At 34.5% G+C, this 18,403-nt stretch overlaps 1 protein-coding gene across 1 annotated transcript in view; it reads right to left on the bottom strand.

The window, feature by feature from the left end:
- Positions 1-18,403, bottom strand: part of STIM2 (stromal interaction molecule 2) — a 162,318-nt gene that overhangs the window by 25,158 nt on the left and 118,757 nt on the right. Inside the window, exons 4-6 of the mRNA XM_027836515.1 lie at positions 11,484-11,595; positions 6,466-6,581; positions 2,836-3,013 (exon numbers count right to left, since the gene is read on the bottom strand). Of these exons, the coding sequence (XP_027692316.1) occupies positions 2,836-3,013; positions 6,466-6,581; positions 11,484-11,595 (406 nt within the window). The remainder of the gene's footprint in view (positions 1-2,835; positions 3,014-6,465; positions 6,582-11,483; positions 11,596-18,403) is intronic.

Genomic DNA, 18,403 nt, shown 5'->3' with positions numbered 1-18,403 from the left:
CTGAGAAGCAATATCACTTCCAGTCCCAAAGAAGCAGGGGCCCTGATGAGCAACATCAATTGTAATTCCAAGGCATCAGGAGCCCTTCTTGAATAGGTTACCAGAGTACAGACTAGGACTATACCTCTTCCCAGATCACACCCACCTTGGAAACACCAAAAACTTGCAAATTTCCAAAACCAGTTCTGAAAAGAGAGGCTCAAAAAAAAAAAAAAAACTTAAACTTAACATGGTACCCCTCCCACTGCCCAAGCTGGGAACTGAGCCCAACTTTAATATAAAATTCAAAATCAAGAAACAGGGTGGGGAAATGAGCATATAACAACAAAGAAAAAATAATAACCTGATTATTAAAAGCTACGATGGTAACAGGGAAGATCAAGACACAAACTCAAAAGAAGACAATGAAGTCAAAACAGCTATGAGTAAAACCTCAAAGAAAAAAATGTAAAATGGACACAAGCCCAACAAGAATTCCTGGAAGAGCGAAAAAAAAAATTTTTTTTTTTCAAAATCAAGTAAGAATAGTAGAGGAAAAAATAGGTAAAGAAATGAGAAAAAAGGAAAAATTATGAAAGACAAGCAACAGCTTGGCAAAAGAAAAAAAATATCAGGGGCAGCTAGGTGGCTCAGTGGATACAGCACCAGCCTTGGAGTCAGGAGGACCTGAGTTCAAATCCGGCCTCAGACCAAACACTTGACACTTACTAGCTGTGTGACCCTAGGCAAGTCACTTAACCCCAACTGCCTAAAAATAAAAAAATAAAAAGAAAGAAAGAAAGAAAGAAATATCAGCAAGGAAAAAAAATGCCAGAAGAAAACAACACCTTTAAAAAACAGAATTGGTCAAATGGAAAAAGAGTATAAAAATTCAATAATGAAAGTAATTCCTTTAAATGCAGAATTAGTACAATGGAAAAACAGGTTAAAAAAAAAGCTCACTGACTAAAAATCATTCCTTAAAAATGAGAATTGGCCAACTAGAAGCTAATGATTCCATAAAACATCAAGAAATAGGGGGAAAAAAACAGAAGAAAATGTGAACTATCTTACAGAAAAACAACTGCAATGAAAAATAAAATACATCAAATGAAAGAATTTATTTTACAGAGCTAGAAAAAAATTATAAAATTCATCTGAAAGAACAAAAGAGCAAGAATATCAAAGGAATTAATTTTTTAAAAACGTGAAGGAAGATAGCCTCACAGCTCCAGATTTCAAACTATATTACAAAGTGGTAATCATCAAAACAATCTGGCAATGGCCAAGTAATAGAATAGTAGATGAGTAGAACAGATTAGGCACAAAATACACAAAAGCAAAAATCCACAGTAGTCTAGTGTTTGATAAACCCAAAGATTCAAGTTTTTGGAGTAAGAATCAACATCTGGTAAAAACCGCTGGAAAACTGTGAAGCAATTTGGGAGACACTAGGTATAAATCAATATCTCAAACTATACACCACAATAAGGTCAAAATAGATAAATGATTTAGAGATAAAAGGTGAAATAGTAAGTAAATTAGATAAACATCAAAAAATGTAGCTATCAGATCTACAAGAGAAGGGAATAGTTGACAGAGAGGATTGTAAGAAATAAAAATGGAAAAGTCTGATTACATGAAATTAAAAAGCTTTTGCTCCAAACAAAACTAATGCAGCCAAAATTAGAAGGAAAACAGGCAACTAGAAAAAAATTTTGTAGCAAGTTTCTCTGACGAAGATCTCATTTCTCAAATATATAGGGAACTGATTCAAATTTATAAAAATAAGAGTCATTCCTCAGTTGATAAATGGTCAAAGGATATGAACAGGCAGTTTTCAGAAGAAATCAAAGCTATTAATAGTCGCATAAAAATGCTCTAATTCATCCTGATTAAAGAAATGAAAATTAAAACAACTCTACCTCATATGTATCAGATTAGTTAACATGACAGAAAAAGAAATTGAAAAATGCTGAAAAGAATGTAGAAAAATTGTGACACTAATGTACTGGTGGTAGAGTTGTGAACTAGTCCAACCATTCTGGAGAACAATTCTGAACTGCACCCAAAGGACTATAACCCTTGGCCCAGCAACACCAAAGACATATGCCTACTTCTACAAAAATATTTATAGCAGTTTTTTTTTTTTTGTATGTGTAGTGGTAAAGAGTTGGAAATTGGGCAAAGCCCATCAACTGGGGAATGGCTGAACAAGTTGTACTTGTATTGTGATAGAATACTATTATGTTATAAGAAATGATGAGCGGAATTGGTTTCAGAAAAACTTGGGAAGACTTATATGAACGGATGCAAAGTAAAGTGAGCAGAACCAGGAGAACATTGTCCACAGTAACAGCAATACTATATGATGATCAGCTGTGTAAGATTTAGCTACTCTGATCAAAACAATGATCCAAGACAATTCCAAAGGACCCACAATGAAAAATGCTATCTACCTCCATAGAGAGGATTGATAAACACTGAAAGCATACTGAAGCATATATTTTTACTTTCTTCATTTTTCTTGTTTTATTTTTTGCCTGGTTTTTTTTTACTTTGCAACATCTCTAATGGAATAATTTTATATGACAACACGTATAACTGATCAAATTGTTTGCTTTCTTGCGGAGGAGACGGGAAGGAGAAAATGTGGAACTCAATTTTTTTAATGTTTTTAAAAATTTACATGTAATTGGGAAGTATTTAATGAATAAAATATATTTATAAAAGTACATAAATCATAAATTCATGCTATATTTTTATAAAAATCACTTTATTTTCCTATGTAGTTTAGTTATTAATATCACAATCTTAAACAGCTAACAAGACTGTATATCTTTTTCTCTTCCATACCTCTCTTGTAAGTCCATTAGACTTTGCTCTGCAGTTTGTAGGCTCTCTAGGTCTTTCATCATTTTTGCAACATGTTCTTTGGATGTCTTATTCTGAGTATAAGCAAACCAGCAGCCTCCAACCCCAATTACTATAGAAACTGTGAGCACAAAGTCCTTCATCCAGTTGTGAGGTGGGCCTATGTAAATAATAAAATATGTACATATGACATATCTGTTGGAACAACAGTTCACAGGAGAAATTATTTTGGAAAAGCAAGAAGTACCTAGATTCTAATAATTTAAACTTCAATCTCTTTAAAAATTGTTTGATCACCAAAGAAATGTTTGAACTAACATTCACATGCACATTTTACATCATTAAATCAAGGAAAGGGTAGAGAAAGCAGAGGAGACCTAGATTATTACTAGAGGAAGTTTCAATTCTTCATAACGTTCACTATTCCTCTGGTGCATTTGTTATTATTGTTGTTCAGTCATTTTCAGTCACGTCCAACTCTTCATGACCCCACTTGGAGTTTCCTTGGCAAAGACAGTGGAGTGGTTTGTTATTTCCTTCTCTAGCCCATTTTACAGATGAGGAAACTGAGGCAAACAAGGCTAAGTTACTCGCCCAAGGTCACATCACTAGTAATGTCTGAGGCCAATTTTGAACTCATGAAGATGAGTCTTCATGATTCCAGGCCCAGCAATTTGCACCGAATAGCTGCCCTATCTGGTGTATAATCAATGCAAAATCAAGAGCAGTAGTGGACAGGAAGCACAGGGAACCAAAGAAAATAAAAAGGACAAACTATCAGATAAAAGCTGGTATCAAAGGTCAAAAGAGAAGGCATCCTAGTCTAGTGTGTTACTGGTGTACCACATTTAATGGAATTCAATCTACAGATCACTAAACTAAACCTATCACATCTCGAAAAGAACAAAAATACTTATTTACTATCTCAGCTACTGAACTGGGTTTTTTGTTTGTTTTAGAGTAGGGTAGAGGAAGGTAGTAACTAAAGGAATCATAAAAGTCACATTCCTCTTGGCTCCTCATATGACAAAAAGAGATCCGTAGTGCAAAATCTCTCTGCACTGCTAGGGGCAGAAGAATCATATTTCTCCAGGCCTCTCAGTTATTTACCTAATGGATCAAATTGATCAACTGTGTTTGGATTTCAAAAGAAAAAAAAAACAGTTGGAATGGCTCATTGCCAGATGAAAGTTTCAATCTATATTACCACAAGGATACTATAGATTTCCAGAACATTATTTAAAATGTAATACTAAATAGAAGCCTAAAGAGTTTCCAGCACCAAAAATCACTTCTCTAGAAAGCTAGAGAGCCCTGGCTATCAGGTACACAGAACACAGTAAGAAAGAACTTCTAAAACATTAAAACACTCTTTACTACAGAGAACATTTGTCTATAAAGAAGCTTTTGATGGGGAGAAAAAATTCAATTAAGTTTAAAACAAATGTTGCATCAGAGCATAGGAAGTACAGCTCACAGTGCAATTTCTATGTACAGGCCTCCTTCTATGTGATGTCTCATATACTTGACGAGCATTATGGATTGTCTGGAATAGCTAAATTCAAAAAATTACCTTGACCCATAAAAGACATGTTTTACAAAGGAACAAAACTAAAATTCTAACACTCCTATACCCTTTAGCGCTGGTTCTTAACCTTATTTTGCATCACATATCCCTTTTGCGATTTGGTGAATCCAAGGGACCCCCTTCTCAGAATAATGTTTTTAAATAAATAAAACTAATTATACTGAAACAGAGTTGTCAAAATATAAAAAACAAAACTCCCCCATTTCAAGCTTATCTCAGCCTCCAGCTCTGATGTGAATGAGTGTACAACTAAAGTGTGTAATCATTAGAAATAAACTGACTTTACAATTCAAGAACAAATCATTACATAAAGTAGAAATGATTTAAGTAAATCAAACCCTTAAAATTTCATCTATTTGCTCATTTTAAGAATATTTCTAACTCTAATGTGTTTAGAATCATTCAATAATTCTAAAATTAAAATTTATTTTTAAAAGTTAATGAATCAGGGCAGCTAGGTGGTTTAGTGGATAGAGTTCCGGCCTTGGAGACAGGAAGACCTGAGTTCAAATCCAACCTCAGACACTTGACACTTACTAGTTGTGTGACTCTGGGCAAGTCACTTGAGCCTGATTGCCTCACCAAAAAAAAAAAAAAAAAAGTTAATGAATTAATCAAATTTTAACTGGCTTCTTTTTCATAATGTTTGTTTCCATACATTACTTTTGAAATAAATTAGCTTTATAATAATATTTTTGTTCACAAAAATTACCTTTTTATAAAGCCAGTTTGTTCAAAGTTCAGTATACAAAGAAATTTTCTACATAATTTTTTAATCTTCCCATTTAATTGCCATAATATGGCATAACATGCCAAAGGATGGAGTTCAAATTTTGGCAAGGAAAAGGTTAAGAAACGGTTCTTCTCTATGCCATGTTGGGTAGTGCAGCACTTCAGAACTGTCAGGCCTCCAGGAATCTATAGTTTTCACTATTGGTTAACCTCTAGCACATATCAATAATACTATATTGTCTTTCTATATTAGATCAGGGAAAATTGCTTTAGTAACTTGTTTTACCTAGCTAGGTTTTATATTCATACCAAAATAAAGTCACTGACAAACTCATTCCACCCACCACTCAAACAGTCATTTTTAGCAAGTGCTGTAACACCAAAAAGACACCAAAGGTGTGTGAAAACTATATTTGGGTAATATATAACAAATAATGTTCTAATTTTCAAATTTTGCCATAACATATTTTCATGTATTCTGTTTGTTTATGAGAAACTCCAATCACAATTTATAATCACTGCCCCCCAAAAAAATTCTTCCTTAAAATATATAAACTTTAAGGAATTTCCAGAAGCTTTCTGGAGTTAAAAAATAAAAACACAATAAATAACATAGCTTTATTTTAGAAAAGGCTACTTATATAAATACTGAGGAATGGCTGAGAAACAGACAAAACTCCTTTCAAAAATTTTCCATCCTCATCTTTAATCAGCCTAAAGAGCTGCTAGGTAATGATTAAAAAAAAATAACAGCCTCTTACAGAGAAGAATATAATGCCCTCGTATTATTCCAAGTATTGCCAAGTGATAGAGAGGTTGATAATGTTTCTTTACATTAAATCTGATCACTCAATTACAGGTTGGTAACCAAAGAATCCAACTGTACAGTAAATGCAATCAAGTGTCTTAATGACCAGCATCATCAACTAGCAATCAATTATTTCACTGATTAAATTGGCTTATTCAAATTTTTTTTTCTTTCCAATTAAAGATTGATCATTTCTTCAATGCTAGGTTTAAAAACATTCAAAGATGCAGGCTAAGAATAAAAATGTGAGTCAGAGTTCTAACAATCATTTCTATAACTGACCAGTTCTATAAATTTAAGGTCCACTTCTGACATGACAAAATTGTAGAACATTTTAACCCCAAGTCTCTAAAGGATGAACCCTCTTAGCCAACGACCAATCATTCCCACATATTTCTTAATATTTCTTGTTATTTCTTCATTCAGATAATTGCTAGCCTTTTAGATTATGCTTTTCCTCTCTTGGGTTAGAATGAATACTAACGTGTTAGAGGTCCAAATAAAACCACATCCAACGCCTTCAGTTGAAGCTTTTGTCTATGACTCCGATCAATTATTTTCAATTGAGAAATCACAAATGCAGGATCAGGTCCTGCTATCCTGTTCATTAAAAAAAAAAATATTGAAATGAGAACTCATTCATACAGATACACAGATACATATGTGTATGACATTTAATTTTTATGTACATATTTTATGTATCACAGTTTATATATAATTTGTAATTAATAACAAATTATTATATATAATAATAATACTTGCAAAACTGAAGCAAAAAGTTTATTGAGTCACTTACCTAAGGCTTTAATTTTTTTCACCTGTATCACTAAAATAGTAATTTAATTAGCATAAAAATACCTCCTATCATTACTATTCAGGTGCTTTATAATTTTCAAAGTATCTTACAATCACTGATAGCCAGATAATATTATTAGCATTTCAGACAAAATGAAAAGCAGTGTAGTTCTTAACTTAGGATCCATGAACCCAAGGAGTCACTGGAAAAAGTTTAAGGGGTCCATGTACTTCAATAAGGGGGGGAAAAACGTTTTTGTTCTTACAACCTTCTAGTTGATATTTAGCATTTCTTTCAATTGTTTAAAACATTATTCTACGAAGGGTTCTATAGGCTAAAAACAGAATGCCAAGGGACTCTGTAGTCCAAAATAAGGTTAGTAGGAGAGGTAGTAGGAAAATTGATTAATGACTTGGAAGTCAGAAGATATAGCTGAGTACTGGTTCTCCAATTCCCAAGCTATATGAATTTGAGGAAGTCACCTAAGCTTGGAGCCTCTATGTGTAAAAAATGGATAGATAGTTCTACATCACAGGTCGTTGCATAAAAGCAAAGGAGAATATATATCAAAAATATTTTAATATATCAAGTGTATAACGTTATTATTAATACTACAATTACCATTACCCTATGATGAGGATAATGATTTGAAACCGAGAGTTTGCTCCTAAATTAGGCTATTATATATGCTGCTTCTCATGAACTAAACGTGGGGGGATGGAGGGAGATTCCCTTTTGCCTTTAAATTATCTGGCATATATGCCTAGTAAAAGTATTGTTCGATTACCTTTTTGGTTCATATTATACAGAAATGATAATTTGGGGGGATTTTTTTATTCTACTTTCCTGAAGCTAATACTTGTCTAGGTAAGTATATTTTCCAATTCTCTGCAGTACCTTAAATGAAGTATTACTTCATCTCTTCTTCACCAATATTTACATCTTTGTTTCTCTCCTATTTTGCCTCTCTAGCTAGCAATTCCAGAACGTGTCAAATAACAATGGCAAGAGAGGTCATACTTGCTTTTGGTCATCAGTGAACATTTGTTAAGCATTTCCTATGTGCCAACAACCATTTTAGGCATTGGGGATACAAAGAGCAACACAATTTTTCCTCAACCAACTTTCCTTCTACCAAGGAAGATAACACTTACTAGTTGTGTGACCCTAATTCCAATCGCCTCACAAAAAAAAAAAAAAAAAGGAAGATAACATACACACAGAAAGGTATGTACAAAATATATACTAAACAGATACAAATTAACCAGGGTGGGGAAGAGGATACGAGAAGTAGGGGAAACCAGGATAGACCTAAAGCAAAAAGTAGTACTTGAACTCAGACCTAGCCGAAACCAAGTAATCCAAGAGGGGGAGGTGGGAGGGGGCTGCACCCCAAGCACTAAGGATATATGAAGACAAAGAGATGAGACATGAGAATGTTATGTGTGAGGAATGGAAAAAAGAATCATAGAGTACACGGAGAAAAATAATATGCAATAAGGCTGAAAAGATAGGAAAGAGCTGTAAATGTCAGAGAGAAGACTTGATCTGTGATGCTAAAGTTAAAGCTGCTGAGTTTAGTGGATATAGAGGTGCCATGGTCAGACCTGCGCTGTAAGAAAAGGAGCAGAAGAAGACTAGAGGCAAGGAGACCAATTAGAAGACTATTACAACAGCTATTCTTACATCCCTGGTATAAATCCCATTTGGTTATAAGCGAATAATTTTTGGATATATTACTGTAGTCACTTTGCTAATGTTTCATTTAAAAAATTTTTCTGCAAAATATTGATTAGTGAAAGTGGTATACAGTTCTCTTCCTCTCCCTTGGGTTAGGTATCAGATGAGAGAGGAGTGATGAGGGCTAAATCTGGGCCATAGCTGTGGGGTGGACAGGAGACAGATGGGAGAGACATAAAATAATAAGAAACATATAAGACATAATAATAATAGACATGAAAGAAGTGGTGGCCAGAAAGTCAAGATCTGGTAAGCAACAAAACAGAAGGGGAGGGGAGTGAAAGCAAGGAAGTGAGGATGACATGGAAGTTGCAAAGCTGGGAAATTAGAAAGATGGTAGTGTCTAAAGAAATAGTGAAGTCTGGAATTAGGGTAGGGCTTAAGGGAAAGGCTTTTAAGGGAAAACATAATTGAATTTTATTTTGGCTATATTCTCTTTGAGATATATCCAGATTGAAATATCCAAGAGATGGTTCGTGATGTGAAACTAGCTCAGAAAATACTGAGGCTAGATATAAAGATAAGGAAATTATCTACATGGAGATAAGTAATCCTATGGATGCTGATAAGGTCGCCAAATTAATTTATTATTATTAATTTTTTTTTTAGGCAATTAGGGTTAAGTGACTTGCCCAGGGTCACACAGCTAGTAAGTGTCAAGAGTTTGGTCTGAGGCCAGATTTGAACTCAGGTCCTCCTGATTTCAGGGCCAGTGCTCCATCCACTGCACCACCTAGCTACCTCACGCCAAATTAATTTAGAGAAAAGATATGGCCTCAGAGTTTTGGGGAACATCCACAGTTGGCAGTTTGACATGAAAGATGTTCCAGCAAAGGAGACTGAGAAAACTTCCAGTGTTACTCCACTGTAAACAATGCTAGCTCCTGTTATTAAATATATTGCTGTAATCATATTAAAGAAGGGTCCATTTTTAGGTTTTTAGGGTTAACATAAATGAGAACCATAAGGTCAAAGGATTTTTCTTTGTCTGTGGATGTAATTGTGCTATTATTTTCCTATGCTGAATCATCCTTATATCCGTGCTATAAATCCCATGTGGTTATAAGTGAATAATTTTTGGATATTACTGTAGTCACTCTGCTAATATTTCACTTAAAACTTTTTGCAAAATATTTATTAAGCAAAGTGATATATAGTCCTCTTCCTCTCCCCCAGTTTGGGGTCAAAACCATTTCTCTATCACAAAAGTCTGGCAAAGAATATGGGCTCAAATTCTAGTTCTATAACTGGCTACTTGTATAACCTTGGATAAATGCCTTCACCTCTCTAAGCCTCAGTTTCCTCAACTGTAAACTGAGATGACTGAACTGATAAACTCAAAGGTCTCTTCCTTCACTAATTCTATTATTCTATAATCTTAAAGTGGTTTGTTTATTTATGGTCAAGAATAATTTTAGTAGCATAAATATTCATTGCTTTTCTATCAGAATTCATCTATCAATCAATTTGGACCAAGTTTTGGGGGCAGTTTATTTATGTTATGCTAAATGTTCCTTTCTAAGGTTGGGTTGCTTAATATGTCATTTCTTGCTTTGGTAATCATGGATATTTGATAGATTTGTAGATAGTCCTACATTTCACTTAAGAAATCAGTTCTTTAAGCATGTCTGCTTTGATTTTAGCACAATTTTATAAAGTCTATTATGCTATTCCCATAGATAAGATGGAAAGATGTAAGCTAGAAGAGAGTTCAATTAGATAAATTCACAATTAACTGAAGAGCTACGTCTAAGGAGGAATTCATTAATGATCTTGGAAGTTCTCTAGTGGAATACTCCAAGGAACCATTCTTGGTCTTTTGCAGTATGACATTTTTCTCAGTAACTTGGACAAAGGCATAAATGGCATGCTTATCAAATTTACAAATGCTGCAAAGCTAGGTGAGATAGATTAATATGGATAAGATAGCACATCCTAACAAACCTAACAAAGCTAGAATATGGGGCTGAAACCAACAATATGAAATTTAATTAAGATAAATGTAAAGATTTACACTAGGATTTTAATCTCCTTCACATGTACATGATGTGGAAGGTCTAGCTAGAGAGTAAGTTTCTTCTCTCAAAGATCTGGCAATTTTGGAGACTCCAGCTGAATGCACACCAATGGTGTCATATGGCAGCCAAGAATGTACAACATGAGGCTGCATTAAGAGAAGTATAGAGTCTATGAGTAGAGGCAGAAAAGTCCCAGTTTACTCTACCTTGGTCACACAGGCAATAACTAGAGGATTCTGTTCAGTTTGGAGAATGCGTGAGAGGTTGTTTCAAACTTTAAATCACTGAACCAGAAGAAAATATTCTAATTTCATGCTTCTCTTGGAACTGAGTAAGATACAGAAGTTCACATACTGAAAAGCCTCATTTCCTTCAAATGATCCTTGTATGGCTGGTCGTAAGGCAACAGAAAGATCTTCACTGTAGCCCTGCTCTAGACACTCTCCAGTTTATGAATATTCCTTCTAAAATACTCTGAGCACCCAGCTACAGTTGCACTGGTCACATATTATTCAACACAAGGGACTCAGAATTCAATGGTGATGATAACATACATGCCCCTCCTCACAGTAACTATGGCGGCCAAAGGTGGGCCACTTCACACAAGGCTAAAAAAAAAAAAAAAGTGAATGCTTCTTCCGTCAAACTGAGGGCAGGGAGTGTGTTCCTCGCTTACCAGTATGTTTGCCATACAGAGAGATGTTCTTAATATGGATACCTGCAAACTAGGAACCATCCTTGATTTCATCAATGAAAGATCTACATTTACCTCAAATATTTATTAGTAGAAATGTATGATATCTCTTTAAAATATGTCTCTGGAGAATTTATGTTTTCATTTGAATCCACAGTAATCACACAGTTTCCACAATGACAAAGGTACTTCCAATATGTCCTTTTTTACTAAAAGAAAAAAGAGACTTTAAAAAAAAATAAAGAAGGAATCACCTGGGAAGGGTTGTTCCTTTGACGTTGTTATCCCTAAAATTCTTCTCATACTGAGGAAGTTCAACAACTTCTATCAGCCACTGAAGCGTGTCTTCAAGCGTCCAATTGTGAACTAGAAGAAACAAAATAAAGATTTCCTTTCAAATACATTTTCTTTACAAAAGAAAAAAAAATAAAATTACTATGAAAGAAAATAAAGTCATTAGGGTGGGAAGTTCATTCAATTCAATCAACAATAAATATCTAAAGTATATTTAGTACCCTAAGGAGAAGAGGTACACAACAACCAGAAAATCTAATTCCTGCCTCCAGAGGCTTACAATCTTTAATGAACAAGAAAGAAAACAAAACCTTCACAATGGTTAAATGAATGCACAGTTCTAAGAATAGTCATTTGTGCAAATTTCAGGAGGAGTGGAATAATCTAATACCTCCCCAGTTACCGAAAAATTTCAGGAGATGAGTCATCCAATGGTTTCTGAGTGACAGAATGAGAGAGAGGGGGAAAAGAAGCTGTTCCATATATGAAGGAACCACCAATAATGGCTTAGAGTTGAATCTAGGAAAAACAAACATGGGAAAGGATTAACTAATTTAAACGGACAAAGTAAATGATACTATCTGTCCAGAGAAAAGCTAAACAATGCAGTTTGTAATGGAATTAAAGATTCTGAAGTCCATTGTAAGACTTTTTTATATTATTTTTGCACAAGATATTGTAGAGGGTTTTGAGAAAAGGAGTGATGAAATGGAAGCAGTTTTAAAAGATTGCTTTCATTGCAGCATCAAGGATGAGATTAAAAAAAATGCAGGTAAAGAAGTTCTGAGAACAGTGCTGCAGTCAATAGTATTTGAGTGAAGCATCAATGAATTCCAAGGGACTGACTCAATTAGATGAAAGAGAGCAACATCACATACAAATAATTGAATAAATATGGCAGAGGAGATTAAAGGAAGTTTAAATAACTCCTATATCATGTGACTGAATGCAAAGTCTGCTAGAAAAATTAATAAATATAGAATGTCACAGATGCAAAGAAATTCAGAAATCATCTAGGACCAATACCCTCATTTTACAAATGAGTAAGCTAAAGGCAAAAGAGCTGAAATGATCTGCCTAAGGTAAACTGCTAATTTCAGTATTGTACATGCATAATTTTTAGGCTCTTATTTTTAGAATATGAGAATTGCAGTTAAGAAGGAGAAAGAGTGCTGATAATCAACTCTGTATAGATAAGCTTCAGATTAGTAACACAGTTAACATTTGCTAGCAAAATGCAATTATGGCCATTTACTTTCCTCAAGTACTCTTTAAAACACAATATAAAGAAATTGCAAGTAAAAATGGCTTTGTATTTTTATAAATATATCTGTGATCCTGATTAAGTCACTTAAACTCTTAATACTCTACATAACTTTTTAATACTACAAATTACAGAGAAGGTGCTAGCCTACATTGGTAGAAGTTTCTCATCTGGTAGCTCCCTGTATCAATTAAATCACAGGTTCAGTCCTTATCCCTATCTCTTTTGTCACCTGAAGGTCAATGTGCTACAATACAAGCTACCAGTCAAGGAATTTGGAAAAAACCTAATCTTAAATATTTTCTCTCACACATAATAGCAATGTGGCTATTTGCAAGCAATCTCACTGAATCAAAATAGTCCCAAATAAAGAAAGTCCCTCTACCAATTCAGCTTGACATTGTGTGTATGTTACCTGGCAATTTACTTTTTTCAGATATCCTTTAGAGACACAGTATTAAGAAATAATTACAAGTCCAAAAAAAAAACAGGTTTATTTAGTCATCCTACATATTAACAGAAATGCTATCTTATGTTTCAAATTAGACATAATTTCTTTTTAATTTTTAGGTAAATCCAAAGCTGTGTGAGTTCCAATTTTTTGTTACAGTGTTTTTTCAGGATCTAAATCCAATCTTCCCTCATGCAGTAGTCGTAAGTTAAGGTGATATGCCTGCAACTGCTAGCGATTCTGTCAAATAACTAACGATAGCAGCAAGAGATAGAGGTGGTAGGTTGCTCTCACTCAATTTACACATTAGGGTTAATCATTTGACTCTTAGGCTTCTTCCTATTCAACAAGATCTTATGGTGAGAACTGCTCTATCTTGGCTGCCAAGAAAGCTCCATCATGGAGCATGCGCGCGCCCGCGCACACATAAACAAACACAAACACACACACAACAAAAACAGGATTAGACTCTCCGTGGAATTTTTAAGGCTAGTTATCTCATCAAGAACATAAGTCTCTAATCTCCAACTAACCTGATCATCTAAAATTATCTTCATTCCTAGAGTCAGCATACAGAACAAAGAGAAAACTATTTTTTCTATTTTCAAAACATCCGTTTTCAAAAATACATCCGTTTTCAAAAATACATCTGTTTTCAAAAACACTAATACTTCAAAATGATCTACTGACCAGACAAAAATAGACTGGGGGGTATCTAGAATAAGGTGACTATAATGGTTCTTTAAAGCAGGCTTCCTAAACTTTTTCCACTCGGGATCCCTTCAGCACTCTCATTAACACAAGTATTCCTTTCAACAGTACAGAATGTAATCCAAAGAATCCTGTGACATTCTTGTCCATGTCCACCCATCAATCCTCCATCATGGATTAACTCACTGTGCTAAGACCTTTCCCCATACCAATAAAGTCCATATGCAGTACACTGATTCTTCTTTGCTACTGCTATAGTAATTGCTCCATCTCTTATTTTTCTGATGACACATCTTCAATATTATCCTTTATGCCATTTCTCCTGGGTAATTCTTCACTGGTAACACTTATGTCTGCTCACAGCAACTATGGCTAACTCCAAACATTAATTCTTTAGAAACTGAGGAATCCCATGGCATATAACCACATGCCAGCTTACTATATGGCAGCAAAATTTCCCAAAAGCCATCCAACCCAAGGTTTTTCTATTCAATTATGAGCCCAGTTCATCATCCACCTGCAGTGTCTGTTCCATAAAAGTGAATATATGTACACACACACACACACACACACACAAGGCCAAGCTGCACTGGCAGAAGGACTTTCCTCATCTGAGACTTCTCTATATCAATTAAACCCTTACCCTATGGAACTGACTTGCCAATAGCTATGTAACTATTAAGTATGAGAAAAAGCATTAAAAACCAGGTTTTTTTTCTAAGCTCCTTGACTAGTAACTTCTAGTACAACACGCTGTCGCTCAGGTGACAGAACAGACAGGGATAAGGCCTGGACCTGTGACATAACTGATATAGGGAACTACCAAAGAAAGGCCCTCTACCAATGCAGGCCAGCCCCTTCTCTGTAATTTGTAGTACTAAAGAATTACAAAGAGCATTAAGAGGTTAAGTGACTTACCCAAGATCACACAGTCAGTGTGCATCAGAGGCAAGACTGGGAGCCAGGCTCTTAGGCCAATGCTATGTTTTTGTGTGTATGTGTACACATATACACAAGCATACACACACACATACATATACACAGTTGTGTGTATATGTGCACAATATGTGTACATGCTTACTACATATTGGACATACTTTATATCTACATGTTTATGTGTACATACACCTGCCAATGTACATATTTATATGTGTATGTGTATTTGGCTTTCCATTCACCTGCATATCACATTCTGAATATTTTTCATTCCATTGGTTTTTTTTTTTTACCCCTATGTGGAAAAGTAAAACTGAATTACGTTGAGTGATTATGGATCTCACAGAGCATCTTGTAATCAGCATTGCGTCAAACACAAACAAGAATATCTTGAGGTCTGAAACATCTACAGGGAATTCTTTATATCTGGAGTCTCTACTGGATATCCTCCATGACAGTCTTAAATATTAGATATTTTGATTTTTTTGTTGTTGTTGATGCTTTAAATTACCATTATTTCCAAATACATCTCTCCTTTTCCCCTACCCAATTAGTCATATTTTCTAAAAGACAGGAGGAGAAAAAAGGCAGTTTGATAAAACTAACCAACCCATCAATCTGACAGTATATCCAATGCTTCCCACTAGCAGTCCTTCACCTTTGATAAGAAAGGAGGTACATTTTCTCATCTCTTCTTTGGAGTCAAGCCTGGTTATCGCAGCATTCAGTTTCAGGTTTTTTTCTTCTTTTTATTTACATTGTTGTAGTCAATATGCATGTTGGTTTCCTGATTCTACTTATTTCACTTTGCATCAGCTCAGGTAAACTCCAAATTCTTAATATTCATTATTTCTTACAATGAAGTAATAATCAGCAAATTCATGTACCTCAACTTATTTAACCATTTTCCAAACAATGGACACATGACAAAAAGTGCTACTATGAATATTTTGGTGTTCAATCAGTCTCTGACTGCCTTGGAATGTATACTTGGCAGTGGATTCCCTGGATCAAAGGATATAGAAAATTTAGTGGTGGGTTTTTCCAGCATTATTCCAAATTGCTTTCCAGAATGTTCAGATCAGTTCATAGTTCCACCATTAGTGAGTTAACGTGCATATCTTCTGAGGTCCCTCCAGTACCATGCTGTAGGCTTATGTTGATCAATGGTACATACATCTGTCATACAGCTTAAATTCTTTTTTTAATTTTACAGGCAATTGGGATTAAGTGACTTGCCCAGGGTCACACAGTTAGTAAGTGTCAAGTGTTTGGTCTGAGGTCATATATGAACTCAGTTCCTCTTGATAGAGCCAGTGCTCTATCCACTGCGCCACCTAGCTGCCCCCAGCCCAAATTCTTGCAATGTATTGCAATGTACAGGCTATCTACAAGTTAAATTTTTGGATTGATAAAGCATAGACTATGATATTTACTGGCAAGCTCACAGACAGTAGAGAAGAAATAAATTCATACTTTCATGCACCTTTTGGCCATGTAAGATTTTGAGGTGTTAATTTTTAAAATGTCTAGGTAATATTGTTCAACTTATGAGTACATAAGAATTACCACAACAGGTAAGATACACGAGCCCATACAGGCTAATGTACTATTTCTTTAGAGTGGTATTCAGGAACATATTTTAGAAGGCTATAACTATATTCATTGATAATAATAGCTTATATGGAACATTAATAGTTATAGAGGACCTTGCTCACAAAAACCCTGCAAAGTACTTTTATGCTTACTTTAGAGATAGGAAATGTACAAGTTTAAGTGACTTGATCATGGACACAGAGCTATTAAGAGCAAGAGATATTATCCGAAGTCAGGTATCTTAACTCTAAGCTTGTTACTTTCCATTACAACATGTTTCCTTCACAATAATGTGAACCTGAATCTAAATGTTATAACAAAGTTTAATATCTTGCCCTATGAAGTTGACAGTAGATAACATAAAAGACGAGTCTAGGAAACAGTTTCAAATAAGAATGGCACTGGCTTTCAAAATCATAAGGAATTTATTCTTCAGTGATGTTTTGACATTAACAAAAGAACCATAGCGTTCAAGAAAATAAATGCTCAACTATCCTATCCCTTGATATTTTGTTTATATTATTTCATAACTACTTAGATGTGTAAGTGTAATTTCTCCCAATAGAACATAAGTTCTTTGTCAGAAGGGCCTATTTTGTTTCTGCGTCTCTGGCACCCAGTACAGGCAAAGAATAGGTACTGGATAAATGTGTGTAGATTGATTATACTTCTAACAAAGAGATGATGGCACTAATCTGGAATTAAGTGAAATATCATATAACAACTGGTGGGCATAGTACCTAAATCTTCAGTCATCTATTTGTAGTACTTGGATATCTCATTTAGCTGTCTTTATCTTTTTAGGGCTTATTAAATATACATTTTGAAAATCAAGATGATATCCGTACCTAAGAGGCAGATGGGCCTAGTAGACTGAGCACAAGACTTAGGAGTCAGGAAGACCTGAGTTCAAATTCTGCCTCAGAAACTTGTTAGTTTTAAGACCTTGGGCAAGTCACTTAACTTGTCCCAAACTACGTTCCTCATCTGTAAAATGGGGATAATAAGACTACCTGCCTCATAGGTTTGGTGTAAGGAACAAATGAAATAATATATGTTTAGAGCTTTGCAAACTTTAAAACACTAGATAAATGTTAGCAATTATTATTAATTTTTTTTTAAAAAGTAATTCTGGAAAACATGACTGCCAAAGTTTTAACAGATTCCACTATTTCTTTCTAAAACATATTTGGCTGGAGCTACAAACCTTTTACAAGGACGTATCAGTTGAAGAAAATGGAGACGACCTGCCCCTCTCCATTTCCCCAAACATCTATCTGTCAAAAGTGCACTACTATACAGGTCTTACTTGATACTTCTTCCACCCAAAATTCATAATTTTTCAAGAAAAAAACATGTCCAAAAGCAAAAGGAATATAAATGACTATTGGGACCAGAAGTGAGCAATACAAAGTTAACAAACAGATCTTTGAAAGATAAAGATAAAGATAGCTCAAAACAATTTAAAAAAAAAAAACTAGGACAAATCAATGCATTACTTATCTTTTTAAAGTTTGAATGTATGTCATAACAGCAAAAAATAAGTTTTCAAAGTGACACAGAAAACTATTTAAAGATAAGATGAACTCTTATTTCCCAAACCTATATAAATGATTATCTAAGAAACAAACTTAGATTCTGAGTGTAAGGACATTAACAGAGGAGCACTTTAGAGAAGCTTTCTGTTTGAACTGCTATTCTATATGACTGCTTTATGTAGTATTTTAACATCTCACAGGTTACTAATAGTAATGAATTCATTTATTCTGTGAAGTACAATTTATAGCTCAGGTTTCATTTGTTCAGGGTTAATGAATGATGTTTTCCCATTATAACTACATGATACAAAAGATAAAAAAATAAACTATAGAGTGTACTGCCCACTGCTGCAAGAAGTATAGCAGAAGGAGCATTGGATTCAA

The sequence above is a fragment of the Vombatus ursinus genome, unplaced genomic scaffold (genome assembly GCF_900497805.2).
Source record: "Vombatus ursinus unplaced genomic scaffold, bare-nosed wombat genome assembly UNPS02014818.1, whole genome shotgun sequence".
Classification (NCBI taxonomy): domain Eukaryota; kingdom Metazoa; phylum Chordata; class Mammalia; order Diprotodontia; family Vombatidae; genus Vombatus; species Vombatus ursinus.
This window is presented reverse-complemented; position numbering and strand designations above follow the sequence as displayed.